Genomic DNA, 14,172 nt, shown 5'->3' on the forward strand with positions numbered 1-14,172 from the left:
TATGTGATGTTCATGCAGTAATGCAGTAGCCTGACAGTGCATTTCTCAGAATGTATCCCAATTGTTAAGCCACACACAACTAATTCCTCTGCCTGGGTTTGTGCTTCACATGGATAAGGAAGCTCCATGCTTCCCAAAGCAACTGTCCTGTCATTGGGCACCTCTGAATATGAGCAGTCTCTACCAGGTGTACAGCCAAAGAAATACAGTTGATTATTGATTCAGCAAATAGTTATGAAGCATTTATTGTTCTAGGGATGCATCACTAAACGAGACAGACAAGATACCTTCCCCCAGGGAGCTTATTTTCTAGTTGGAGAGAGAGTATCCTCAGCCAAGGGCTCAAAGATAAATTTTCCATCTACAAATTTCCAGCAAATATGAGGTCACAATAAAACACAAGAAAAACAAGACACTACAATGATCAGCAAAACTAGACAATGATGAAGAGTTCTGATATCAGAATTATCATACGTAATACAAAGTTGGGCAATTTTTTCTGGGAACCTAAGCTTCATAGGGAGACCCCTCACCATTCCTCACCAGTGGGGGGAAATAAGGTAGCATGCTTTGGTTGTACTCACAAATCACTCAAATGCTCTGCTCTTAACAAAAAACTCTTTGCTTTTGCTTTTTTTAAAAAAAAAAAAAGACAGGGTCGGCTGGGTGTTGTGGCTCATGCCTGTAATCCCACCACTTTGGGAGGCCAAGGTGGGTGGATCACCTGAGGTCAGGAGTTCGAGACCAGCCTGACCAAAATGGAGAAACCCCGTCTCTACTAAAAATACAAAATTAGTTGGGTGTGGTGGCACATGCCTGTAATCCCAGCTACTCAAGAGGCTGAGGCAGGAGAATCGCTTGAACCCAGGAGGCAGAGGTTGCAGTGAGCCGAGATCACGCCATTGCACTCCAGCCTGGGCAACAAGAATGAAATTCTGTCTCAAAAAAAAAAAAAAAAAAAAAAAAGATAGGGTCTTACTCTGTCACCCAGGCTGGAGTGCAGTGGTGTGATCTCGGCTCACTGCAAGCTCTGCCTCCTGGGTTCCAGTGATCCTCCCACCTCAGCCTCCCAGGTAGCTGGGACTACAGGAGAGTGCCACCATGCCCGGCTAATTTTTTTATTTTTCTGTAGAGTCAGAGTTTCACCATGTTGGCCAGGGTTGTCTCACACTCTTGACTTCAAGTGATCCACCTGCCTCGACCTCCTCTTTGCTTTTTCTTTTGGCTCTTTTTATATATTGTTCTACAAGAAAAGAGAAATAAATCAGCCTTCAGATGAACACATACTCCCTCCCCCAGGCATTTTTGTTCAAGTTGAAAAGAAGAGTAAGATCTTGGGATCCACTTTAAACTGGAGATCAAGCAGACCTGTAAAATCAAGAAGAAAAAAAGAAGCCAGAAAGTATTCATATTTTATATTTTCTTTTCAGATCTCATACATGACAAGAAAAATCAGCAAAACTTAAAAAGAGCATTGACAAAATGTCGAGAATTCCTGGAGCTCTACAGCTCAGCCGCTAAATGCTTCTACAGCTGTCCCTTCAGAATTGCCCAGGTAATAAGAATGGCTAAAATTACAACCATAGCCAGAAGTGTTGGCAAGGGTGGGGAACAACCAGAAGTCTCCTGCATTTATTCATGGAAATGTAAAATAGTAAAAACCACTTTGGAAAAAGTTCTGATCATTTCTTATAAAACAAAACCATACACAATTGCCCAAGGAATGTGGTCTCTAAACATTCCATAGTTTGAAGACAAGGCACCAGGATCCTGGCCCATATACCCCTTGCCCTCTTAGTTTGGGGGTTAAGGTCAACCTGCCATTGAGGCCAGTATCCCTGGATTTCACTTCATACCAGCTCTGCTCCTACTATTAATAATCGCCAGTGTCTTGCAAACGTAAATGCTGGTCCCAAAAAGGAGCTGCAAGAGAGTATGGTTGATCCAACAAGCCAGACACTTTTAAATTAATGTAGTTATGCATTATTCAATAAATACTTATACATCCACTAGGTACCAGGCATTCTAGGGGCTAGGGGAAAATAAAGAAAACCCACAGATCTTACTCATGTAGGGTGAAAAGTACCAAGTAATTTCATCTCTCTGCACATCAATTTTCTCATCTGCACGATGGAGATCTGTGAAAATTGGGACAGGTTTTACAATTTTTTTTTTTTTTTAATTTACACTGTTTACAATTCAGTCGTGGTTAAATGAGATATCGTATGGAAAATGCTTTGCCAAACCACGACTGAATTGTAAACAGTGTAAATTGTAAAAAAAAAAATTTACGGCCGGGCGCGGTGGCTCAAGCCTATAATCCCAGCACGTTGGGAGGCTGAGACGGACGGATCACGAGGTCAGGAGATCGAGACCATCCTGGCTAACACGATGAAACCCTGTCTCTACTAAAAAATACAAAAAATCTAGCCGGGCAAGGTGTCGGGCACCTGTAGTCCCAGGTACTCGAGAGGCTGAAGCAGGAGAAGGGCGGGAACCCGGGAGGCGGAGCTTGCAGTGAGCTGAGATCCGGCCACTGCACTCCAGCCTGGGTGACAGAGCGAGACTCCGTCTCAAAAAAAAAAAAAATTTACTAGTAAGTGCCCAGTAAATTAAGCCTATTATAATCATGTGAAGGACTTTATCTACTACTAAATGCAAAGAAAGACAGAATGACACATTTTTTAGTATGTTGTCTCCAGACAAGGCATTTTAATTATGCCTGGGAACCTGTCAGCTGTGTAACATTAGGGCCTTTGTTTTTTAAGTCCTATCCTATAAAAGTGTGACTCTTTCTGAAGATCTCATAATACAGCTTCTTTTTCTTTTCTTTTCTTGTTTTGTTTTGTTTTGTTTTGTTTTGTTTTGTTCTGTTTGTGGGGAGGTGTTTCTTTGAGACGGAGTTTCACTCTTGTCGCCCAGGCTGGAGTGCAATGGCTCAATCTTGGCTCGCTGCAACCTCCGCCTCCTGGGTTCAAGCGATTCTCCTGCCTCAGCCTCTTGAGTAGCTGGGATTCACTACCACGCCCAGCTAATTTTGTATTTTTAGTAGAGACAGGGTTTCTCCATGTTTGTCAGGCTGGTCTTGAACTCTGACCTCAGGTGATCCACCTGCCTCAGCCTCCCAAAGTAGTGGGGTTGTAGACGTGAGCCACTATGCCAGGCTTATTTTATTTTATTTTGTTTTATTTTATTTTATTTTTGAGACGGAGTCTCGCTCTGTCACCCAGGCTGAAGTGCAGTGGCACGATCTCATCTCACTGCAACCTCTGCCTCCCAGGTTCAAGTGATTCTCCTTCCTCAGCCTCCCAAGTAGCTGGGATTACAGACATGCACCACCACACCCAACTAATTTTTGTATTTTTAGTAGAGACGGGGTTTCTTCATGTTGGCCAAGCAGCTAGTCTCGAATCGTGGGCTCAAGTGTTTCTCCTGCTTTAGGCTCCCAAAGAGCTGGGATTATAGGCATGAGCCACTGTACCTGGCCAATAAAACTTCTTTCTAAATGTCAGAGCAGCAGGCTGGGTGCAGTGGCTCACCCCTGTCATCCTAGCACTTAGGGAGGCTGAGGCGGAAGGATCACTTGAGCCCAGGATTCCAGACCATCCTGGGCAACATAGTGAGACCCATCTCTACAAATAAAAAAATTAGCTGGGTGTGATGATGCATACCTGTAGTCCTAGCTTCTCAGGAAACAAGTCGGAGGATTACTTGAGCCTGGCAGTCCAGGCTGCAGTGAGCTGTGATCACACCACTGCACTCCAGCCTCAGTGTTGGAGCAGCAAAAGTCCATGCACAGATGCTAGCAGTGGACATTTGGATTGCTTCCACCTTTTTACCATAATAAACAAGACTGGGCTGGGTGCATGGCTCATGCCTATAATCCCAACACTTTGGGAGGCTGAGGCGGGAGGATCGCTTGAGCCAAGAGTTCACAGCCAGCCTGGGCAACATAGTGAGACCCCTGTCTTTACCAAAAAAATCTAAAAATTATCAGAGTGTGGTAGCAGGTGCCTGTAGCCTCAGCTACTCAGAAGGCTGAGGCAGGAGGATCACTTGAGCCCAAGAGGTTGAGGCTACAGTGAGCCGTGATTGTGCCCCTGCCTGGGTGACAGAGTAAGATGCTATCTCCAAAAACAAAACCAAACCACAAGACTCAAATAAAACAGCCTTGTACATCTTTGTCCACTTCTCTAATTGTTAACTTAGACTCGAGTCCTTGTTCAGGGCACTTTCTATCATACTATATTTCCATATTTCTTGGAAATTCATTTTCCTACATCATTTCAGGTCTTTGAAGGTTTTCTCGATTCAAATGAGCTCTGCCAGTTTATAATGACTACATTTGATACCCTGAAAAACCTGAATCATCCCTGCATCCAGCGATCAGCAGGAGAATTACTGCTAACTTTGGCGAAAAATGCAGAGTCCCGATTTGAGAAGGTAAACTTTCAGTGTCTGTTTCCTGGGTTCAAAAAGCCAGTAGGACCTCTTCATCTCTGCAGCTACTGAAGTCTCTGCTTGTCCTATTCAGCTGAGAATGACTACTCGTGGATACAGGGTCAAAGCCTTAGTCTGTTTAGTCACGAATATCCATTCTATAAACATATACCAAACAATCACTGTGTATGTAACCAGGGAGGGAGATTTTTTTTTAAATCTAAGATGTGGTCCATGACGGGGTGCAGTGACTCACATCTGTAATCCCAGCACTTTGGGAGGCTGAGGTGGGTGGATCACGAGGTCAAGAAATCAAGACCATCCTGGCCAACATGGTGAAACGCTGTCTCTACTAAAAATACAAAAATTAGCTGGGCGTGGTGGCATGTGCCTGTAGTACCAGGTACTCAGGAGGTTGAGGCAGGAGAATCGCTTGAACCCGGGAGGTGGAGGTTGCAGTGAGCCAAGATCGCACCACTGCACTCCAGCCTGGGCAACAGAGCGAGACTCCATCTCAAAAAAAAAAAAAAAAAAAAAAAAAAAAAAGATGTGGTCCATATTTTCTATAAGAGTAGAGTTTTTCTGGGGGGATATAACTAACACATATGAGAATACTTTAATTTAGATACTCATCCAGATGGGTTAAAGGTATCAAGATTTAAAAAGCTGTAAGTGGTCGGGCGCAGTGGCTCATGCCTGTAATCCCAGCACTTTGGGAGCCCAAGGCGGGCAGATGGCTTGAGCTCAAGAGTTCAAAATCAGCCTCAGCAACATAGCGAAACCCTGTCTCTACTTAAAATACAAAAATTAGCCAGGCATGATGGTGCACACCTGCTATTTGGATGGCTGAGGCAGGAGAATTGCTTGAACCCAGGAGGCAGAGGCTGCAGTGAGCTGAGATTGCACCACTACCCCCCAGCTTGGGCGACAGAGTGAGACCCTGCCTCAAAATAAATAAATAAATAAATAAAAGTAAATAAAAAGCCATAAGTGACCCTAGAAGGAGGCAGACTTAGAAATCAAAATTAAGAGAATTTATCTAAATGTATCTAAAATTAAAACATCAAGAAGTAACTATATAGTTATGTTATTTAGAAATAGAGAAGGACATGCTGGAAGAGACAAAAGGGGTAAAAGAACCCTTGTCTCTGGAGAACAGACGCGAGGAAGAGGGAGGAAAGAAGCTTGAAATGCCACTGGACTTTTTAAATTGTGTTCCCATATTGTACTTGGGTACAAATAAAAAGTAATTTAATAATCCCAGCACTTTGGGAGGCCGAGACGGGCGGATCACGAGGTCAGGAGATCGAGACCATCCTGGCTAACACGGTGAAACCCCGTCTCTACTAAAAAAATACAAAAAACTAGCCGGGCGAGGTGGCGGGCGCCTATAGTCCCAGCTACTCGGGAGGCTGAGGCAGGAGAATGGCGTGAACCCGGGAGGCGGAGCTTGCAGTGAGCTGAGATCCGGCCACTGCACTCCAGCCTGGGTGACAGAGCGAGACTCCGTCTCAAAAAAAAAAAAAAAGAATGATGAGAACCGGCCGGGTGTAGTGGCTCACACTTATAATCCCAGCAGTTTGGGAGGTTGAGGCAGGCAAATTGCTTGAACCCAGAAGTTCGAGACCAGCCTGGGCAACATAGTGAGACCCCATCTCTACAAAAAAATTTTTAAAAATTAGTCAGGCATGGTGGCACACACCTGTGTTGCCAGCTACTTGGGAAGCTGAGGCAGGAGGAGTGCTTGAGCCCAGTAAGACAAGGCTGCAAGGAGCCATGATCATGCCTTTACATTCCAGCCTGGGCGACAGAAGGAGATCTTGTCTCAAAAAACAGCAACAAATAAAACAAATTTAAAAACAACAACAACAAATGATGAGCACCCTTTTTTTTTACCCTATTAAAATCGCAAAGATGCAAAAAGAATGACATTATACGAGCATGGTGAGATGGGCATTTGTATCAGTTGGGTGCTTTTAGCAGCAAAAAAGCCCAGCAGGTAGAAGCTTAGCCAAAGGATTTATTCTCTCACGTAATAACAAGTCTGGACACAGAGTATTTTCCAAGATTAATTCAGTGTTTCAACGGTGTTATCAAAGACCCAGGAGTTTCTTCGTCCTTCTACCTTGTCTATTCATGTGGTCATAAGGTAGTCGGAGCAATTTTGGACTGTCTGAGCAGAGTAGACTATGTCCAAGAAGAAGAAAGATGTTGCCTTCCTTTTTATGTCTTTATTCAGGGAAGAGAATCTTTCCCCAAAACCTCGGTAAATTTACCCTTGTGTTAGCCAGAATTTTTTTTTTTTTTGGAGACAGCATTTTGCTGTGTTGCTCAAGCTTGAGTGCAGTGGTGCAGTCTCGGCTCACTGCAACCTCCACCTCCCAGGTTGCTGTGATTCTTCCACCTCAGCCTCCCAAGTAGCTGGGATTACAGGCACCTGCCATGACGCCCAGCTAATTTTTTGTATTTTTAGCAGAGATGGGGTTTCACCATGTTGGCAAGGCTGGTCTCAAACTCCTGACCTCAAGTGATCCGCCTGCCTCAGCCTCCCAAAGTACTGGGATTGCCGCCATGAGACATGAGACACCGTGCCCAGCCTACTGGTGCTGATGATGGCCATTTTATATTAAGTGGTTGAGGTGTGCCTCTCTGAGAAGGTGACATTTCCACAGAGACAGGAACCCATGCATCTGTGGGTAGGAAGACTGGTCCAAGCAGAGAAATGGACCAAAGCCCAATGGCTCCGGTTTCCCTTACCTGAGCCTGATGGACATCTCTGGGAGGAAGATAGGTAAGGACTCCACTGCCATTCTCAAGAGTCACAGTGGAAAAAAGCCCAGCTTCCTTGCAACACTTTTATTAGTTTGTCTTGTTGTAAAATCAATACATCAATTATTGAGGAAAAATTAGAAAAAATACAGAAGCAAAAAATCTAATATTCTATCACTCAAAAATACAGTATTGACAGCTTTGATTATAAATCCTTCCAAATCCTTTATATTTGTATACACACATACAGATATATTTTAAGTGATTTTGATTATAAACTTTAAAAAATAATAAACAGTTTGTTTAAAAGTCACCCCCTAGGGGTTGGGTGCAGTGGCTCATACCTGTAATTCCAGCACTTTGGGAGGCCAAGGAAGGAGGATCACTTGAGCCCAGGAGTTCGAGACCAGCCTGGGCAACATAGAGAGACCTTGTCTCTACAAAAAATACAACAATGACCTGGGTGTGGTGGTGTGTGCCTATAGTCCCAGCTACTCGGGAGGCGGAAGTGGGAGGATCATTTGAGGCCAGGGGCTCAAGGCTGCAGTGAGCTGTGTTTGTACCGCTGCATTCCAGGCTGGGCAACAGAGCAAGACCCTGTCTTTAAGAAAAAGTCACTCCCCTGGGACCTTTCAGAAATGGCCACAATATCCTCAATAGCCATCAGTGTCCTACAGGATTACAGTCTTAGTAATTTCTTTTTCCTCTTCAGGTGCCAGAAATTATGGGAGTTATCTGTGCCCAGTTATCCATAATCAGCCAGCCTAGAGTCCGCCAACAAATCATAAATACCGTGAGTTTATTTATATCCAGACCCAAGTATACAGATATAGTGCTCAGCTTCCTTCTGTGTCATCCAGTGCCATATAACAGGTAACAGAACCCCGTACAGCCTCTGGATTAAACTGGAGTATGTGACACAGCTCTGGGTATTGTGAAAGATGGTTGCCCTCAAAAATCTAATGATTCTATTGTAGAGAAGACATGATATACATAAAGCTGGTGATATAAATCAGAATATAATATATAATCATCAGAAAAGAATCCCACAAATCCCAAATGAAGAACATTCTGTAAGATAATTGAACTGGACTCTTCAAAAAAGTTAACATCATGGAAGTAAAACTGGTGGTGAGGGAACTGTCCTAGATAAAAAGATACTCAAAAACATACCCAAATGCACTGTGTGACCTTGATTGGATCCTGGTTCAAAAACAAAAGCTATAAAAGAAAGCTTGGAGAAAATTTAAATATGGACTCTATACTAGAATATTAAATTGGTGTAATTTTCTGGGCAGGCACAGTGGCTGACACCTGCAATCCCAGCACTTTGGGAGGCAGAAGTGGGCAGATCACTTAAGGCCAGGAGTTCAGGACCAGCCTGGCCAACATGGTGAATACAAAAAATACAAAATTTACTAAAAATACAAAATTTACCCAGGCATGGTGGCAGATGGCTCTCATCCCAGCTATTTGGGAGGCTGAGGCAGGAGAATCACTTGAACCCAGGAGGAGGAGGTTGCAGTGAGCCGAGATCACACCACTGCACTCCAGCCTGGGTGATAGAGTGAGACTCTGTCTCAGACAAACAAACAAAAAAAATTAGTGTAATTTTCTTAGGTATGAAATACTGTGGTTATACAGAAGGATGTCCTTATTCTTAGGAGATAAGATACTAAAGTTATTTAGGGATAAAGTGTTATAATGTCTGCAACTCACTTGAGAATGATTTTGCCTAAAAATAAGACAATAAATATATACATTTAAAAAGTAAATATGCATACATAAGACTGGAATCAGAGAAAGGATCAAACAGGATGGATTTTTTGTTTATTTTTGTGGGTACATAGTAGATATAAAGATGGTATTTTTGATTAGTGTTTTTCACATTTGGAGGCACCCTGGAAATTTCCACAAAGATGCCTATGGAAGAGGCAGGAAGGCTTCAGAATAAAGTCCCATGCCCCCACCCCACTTTAACCAGAGCAACGCCGCTTTTTATCTGCTTTCTCTATTGTGATTCTGGGCAACTATTTTATTTAAGAAGAGATTTCCCTGCTTTAAACTATTTGAAAAGTATTCTTTTAAGTGAATCGCTGTCACATAATATCTTGGTGTAGTGCTTATTATGTTCTCTAAACTGAACTAAATCGAATAACGGAATACTTTTACCCATCCAGAGAAAAAATTAATGCAGATTTTTTTTAAAGCTGGGCATGGTGGCACGCACCTGTAGTCCCAGCTACTCAGGAGCCTGAGGCAGGAAAATCACTTGAGCCCAGGAGTTTGGGGCCATAGTACATGATGATTGAACTTGTGAATAGCCACTGCACTCCAGCCTAGAGTAACAGTCTTACTTTTTTTTTTTTTTTAAGAGACAGTGTCTCAATCATAGCTCACTGCAGCCTTGAACTCCTGGGCTCGAGTGATCTTCCCACCTTAGCCACCTGAGTAGCTGAGACTACAGGTGTGTACCACCACACTCAAGCTTTTTAAATTTTTTAAAATTTTTTTGAGCTTGCTTTTATATATTTCTCTAACAAATTGTTCTTAAATGTTTGGTACTTGCTATAGCTTATCTGTACTCAACTCTTACTTAAAAATAAATCTTTCAGAGGCTGAAGTGGGTGGATCACCGGAGGTCAGGAGTTCCAGACCAGCCTGGCCAACATGGTGAAACCCCATCTCTACTAAAAAAAATACAAAACTTAGGCCAGGCACAGTGGCTCACGCTTGTAATCCCAGCACTTTGGGAGGCTGAGACGGGCGGATTACGAGGTCAGGAGATCGAGACCATCCTGGCTAACAGAGTGAAACCCCGTCTCTAGTAAAAACACAAAAAAATTAGCTGGGTGCAGTGGTGGGCACCTGTAGTCCCAGCTACTAGGGAGGCTGAGGCAGGAGAATGGTGTCAACCCGGGAGGCGGAGGTTGCAGTGAGTTGAGATCATGCCACTGCACTCCAGCCTGGGTGACTAAGTGAGACTCTGTCTCAAAAAAAAAAAACCACAAAAATTAGCCTGGTGTGGTGGTGCGCACCTGTAATCCCAGCTACTTGGGAGGCTGAGGCAGGAGAATCTCTTGAACCTGGGAGGTGGAGGTTGCAGTGAGCCGAGATCGCGCCAATGCACTCCAGCCTGGGAGACAGAGCAAGACTCTGTCTCTAAATAAATAAATAAATAAATAAATCTAAGTACAAAATATTAAATATATTTAGTTTTGTTTTTTGTTTGTTTGTTTGTTTTGAGACAGAGTCTTTCTCTGTCACCCAGGCTGCAATGTAGTGACACAGTCATAGTTTGCTGCAGCCTCAACCTTCCAGGCTCAAAGAATTTTCCCACCTCAGCCACTGGAGCAACTGGGACTACAGGCTCACACCACTAGGCCCAGCTAAATTTTTTATTTTTTGTGGTTTCTTGATGTTACCCAGACTGGTCTCAAACTTCTGGGCTCAAGTGATCCACCTGCCACAGCCTCCCAAAGTGCTAGGGTGACAGACGTGAGCCACCGTGTGCTGCCCTATTTAATTTTTTTAAGTATACTTTTAGTGTTATTCTATTGCTTGTATTTGTTCTACCTCTGGGAGGACATTGAGAACTGCTGTAGATCATATGCCAACTATGGAGTCTTTTAAAAATTTAACTGACTTTACTCAGGAAATGTTATTTATTTATTTTTTTTTTTGAGATGGAGTCTCGCTGTGTTGCCCAGACTGGAGTGCAGTGGCGTGATCTCGGCTCACTGCAAGCTCCGCCTCCTGGGTTCACGCCATTCTCCTGCCTCAGCCTCCAGAGTAGCTGGGACTACAGGCGCCCACCACCACGCCCGGCTAATTTTTTATATTTTTAGTAGAGATGGGGTTTCACCGTGGTCTCGATCTCCTGACCTCGTGATCTGCCCTCCTCGACCTCCCGAAGTGCTGGGATTACAGGCGTGAGCCTCCGCACCCGGCCAGGAAATGTTATTCTGATTATATTTTTATCATTTACTTGAAGTTCATTATGTCACAGGGGAGCAATGACTGGGCCGGTGGCGCTCGGGTAAAAGAATTTACCAAGACAGCTGTGGGTAGAGGAAGGCAGATTTAGTAGAGAAAGTAGGAAAATAACGGTGCCAGAGAGATAACGGGCAGCCTGCAGAAGAGAAGCCAACTGCCAGGAGACAAAGGCTTGGTGGAGATTTTACAGCATAGTGTTCATGCTGTGTGTTGAAGAGGGCCTTGTGCAGTATAGATAATGCCAAGTTGCAATGAGCTAATTTGCAGGTGTCTGGCGATAGTTGGGCAGAGGAAGATGGTGAGTTAATTGTGCAGAAGGGCCGTGTCCTAGACCATGAAGAAAGGCAGACTTACAGTTTATCTGCTTTTTCTTTTTCCTTTCCCCTGCTCCCACCAGCCTGGCTTCCTTTCCCTAGTTAGGACTCCACACGTTAATGGATTTACGTATAGATTGGGGTGATTGTTCTTAGGAGGCTACCTAAAGCATCAACTATGTGCAAAGTGCTATTAGGCCCTATAAGTAATGGACAGGACATGCACCCCGCCCTTAAGCAGCACCATCTGGTAGCCACGTAGATGCATAAGTATTCTAAAGCTAAGTAGGGAGTTCTGTGGAAGCCCCTGGGTTGGGACTTAATTAAACGAAGGGTCAGGAAATGATTTCTGAAAGCAGAGCTGCCCCCAAGCTGATGAACGCTAAAAGCCAGATGCAGATCAAAGTGGCTGGAGAGAAAAGTGGATAGTAAGAAGGGCTCAGACACCAGGGATCTTTTTGCAATGATGGAAATGTTCTAAAATTGGATTGTCATCATGGTTGCACAACTTTGTAAATTTACTAAAAGTCAGTGAATTGTATACTTAAGACAGTATTCACTAATTATTTTTTCATTTTCTATAGTAATAGAATCCCTGAACTTTAGCTGGGTATTTGAAATTCTCTTATTTCCTAGACGTTTTGCATATAGGTGTGACCGTTTGTCTAAATTCTGGATGCAAATTGAAGTAGTACATGCAACCTATGACAAATACTCTTAAAGGGAGAGAGTGGGCTCATCATCTTTCTTCTTCCTGCCACCTGGAAAGTGATGTGATGGCTAGAGCTGAAGCATGTTGGCCAGGATGGTCTCAATCTCCTGACCTCGTGATCCGCCCGCTTCAGCCTCCCAAAGTGCTAGGATTTCAGGTGTGAGCTACCATGCCCAGCCACTAAAGCTGCTTTTAAAAAGTGGTCAGAAGTTAGTAGCGATAGATTGGGACCAACTAAGAATTGGGATAGTGAACTTGATATTACGGGAGTTGGGAAGCCACTGAAGAACTTTAGTTAAGGGACTTACATCATCAGATGTGGATTTTTAGTGTGACTCTGGTGGAGATGGATTACAGCCTGTTCTGCCAGACAGGAAGAAGGACAGGCACTGAAGCAGTTGCACCTTTTCAGGCAAAAGATGATGATGCCCTGATTAGGGCAGTGGCTCCAGAGATGGAGAAGCAGGAGCAGGCCGGGCGCGGTGGCTCAAGCCTGTAATCCCAGCACTTTGGGAGGCCGAGACGGGCGGATCACAAGGTCAGGAGATCGAGACTATCCTGGCTAACCCGGTGAAACCCCGTCTCTACTAAAAAATACAAAAAACTAGCCGGGCGAGGTGGCGGGCGCCTGTAGTCCCAGCTACTCTGGAGGCTGAGGCAGGAGAATGGCGTGAACCCGGGAGGCGGAGCTTGCAGTGAGCTGAGATCCCGCCACTGCACTCCAGCCTGGGCGACAGAGCGAGACTCCGTCTCAAAAAAAAAAAAAAAAAAAAAGAAGCAGGAGCATTGGCCAGACGCCGTGGCTCACACCTGTAATCCTAGCACTTTGGGTGGCCAAGGCGAGTGGATCACCTGAGGTCAGGAGTTCCAGATCATTCTGGCCAACGTGGCGAACCCCGTCTCTACTAAAAGTAAAAAAATTAGCCAGGCTTGGTGGCGTGTCCCTGTAATCCCAGCTACTCTGCAGGCTGAGGCAGGAGAATTGCTTGAACCCAGGAGGTGGAGGTTGCAGTGAGCCAAGATTGCACCACTTCTCTCCAGCCTGGGCAACAGAGCGAAACTCTGTTTCAAAAAAAAAGAAAAAGAAAAAAAGAAATAGGAGCATCTGTAGGCAGACCTTGATTGAATCGGAAAGGAATGGCAGGGAGGAAGAAGGCATTCAGGCTAACTCCCCACTCCTCAGTTTTTGACTTTGGAGGCCAAGTTAATGGTGATATCATTTACTGACACAGGAATTACACTACATTTTCACCACTGACTGTTTCTCTATGGGACTTGAAATACTTTGAGAAACTCAGTTCACTAATGCAGGACCAAAGAAGTCATAGAGTGCGTATGTAACATATGTCCCTCATACTACCCTGGTGCAGTGCTCTGCCCCAGCATTCCACCAGAAGAGACAAGAGGCTGTTTCTCTTTCTATTCTGTAAGGACGCTACAACAAGATATTTGTTCTTAAAGATGTAGGCTTCTTTGGTCTCCTAGTGCAGTGTTTGTTAAAGTATCTGACACATTGCCTCAGAATCCCCTATGAAGCTTGTTTAAAAAAAAATGCATCTTCTGGCAAGGTATGGTGGCTCATACCTGTAATCCTAGCACTTTAGGAGGTTGAGATGGGTAGATGGCTTGAGCCCAAGAGTTCAAGACCAGCCTGAGCAATATGGTGAAACCCTGTCTCTACAGAAAGTGCAAAATTAGCGAGTTGTGGTGGCACATCCCTATAGTTCCAAATACTCAGGAGGCTGAGGTGGGAGAATTACCTGAGCCCGGGAAATTGAGACTGCAGTGAGCTATGATCATGCCACTGCACTCCAACCTGAGTGTCAGAGTAAAACCCTGTCTCAAAGAAAAAAAGCATTTTCCGAGACCCTACATCAGACCTACTATATTAGTCAGGACTCTTGGTGAAAGTAGCAGAAACTGAGCTCACACTACCTTAAG

The 14,172-nt window shown here is 44.2% G+C and overlaps 1 protein-coding gene across 2 annotated transcripts in view; it reads left to right on the plus strand.

The window, feature by feature from the left end:
* Positions 1 to 14,172, plus strand: part of MROH8 (maestro heat like repeat family member 8) — a 77,773-nt gene that overhangs the window by 34,664 nt on the left and 28,937 nt on the right. For both annotated transcript variants that reach the window (XM_025400128.1, XM_025400129.1), the window contains 3 exons: positions 1,431 to 1,555; positions 4,291 to 4,443; positions 7,922 to 8,082. In XM_025400128.1, the coding sequence (XP_025255913.1) occupies positions 1,431 to 1,555; positions 4,291 to 4,443; positions 7,922 to 8,082 (439 nt within the window). The remainder of the gene's footprint in view (positions 1 to 1,430; positions 1,556 to 4,290; positions 4,444 to 7,921; positions 8,083 to 14,172) is intronic.

The sequence above is a fragment of the Theropithecus gelada genome, chromosome 10, assembly GCF_003255815.1.
Source record: "Theropithecus gelada isolate Dixy chromosome 10, Tgel_1.0, whole genome shotgun sequence".
Lineage (NCBI taxonomy): Eukaryota > Metazoa > Chordata > Mammalia > Primates > Cercopithecidae > Theropithecus > Theropithecus gelada.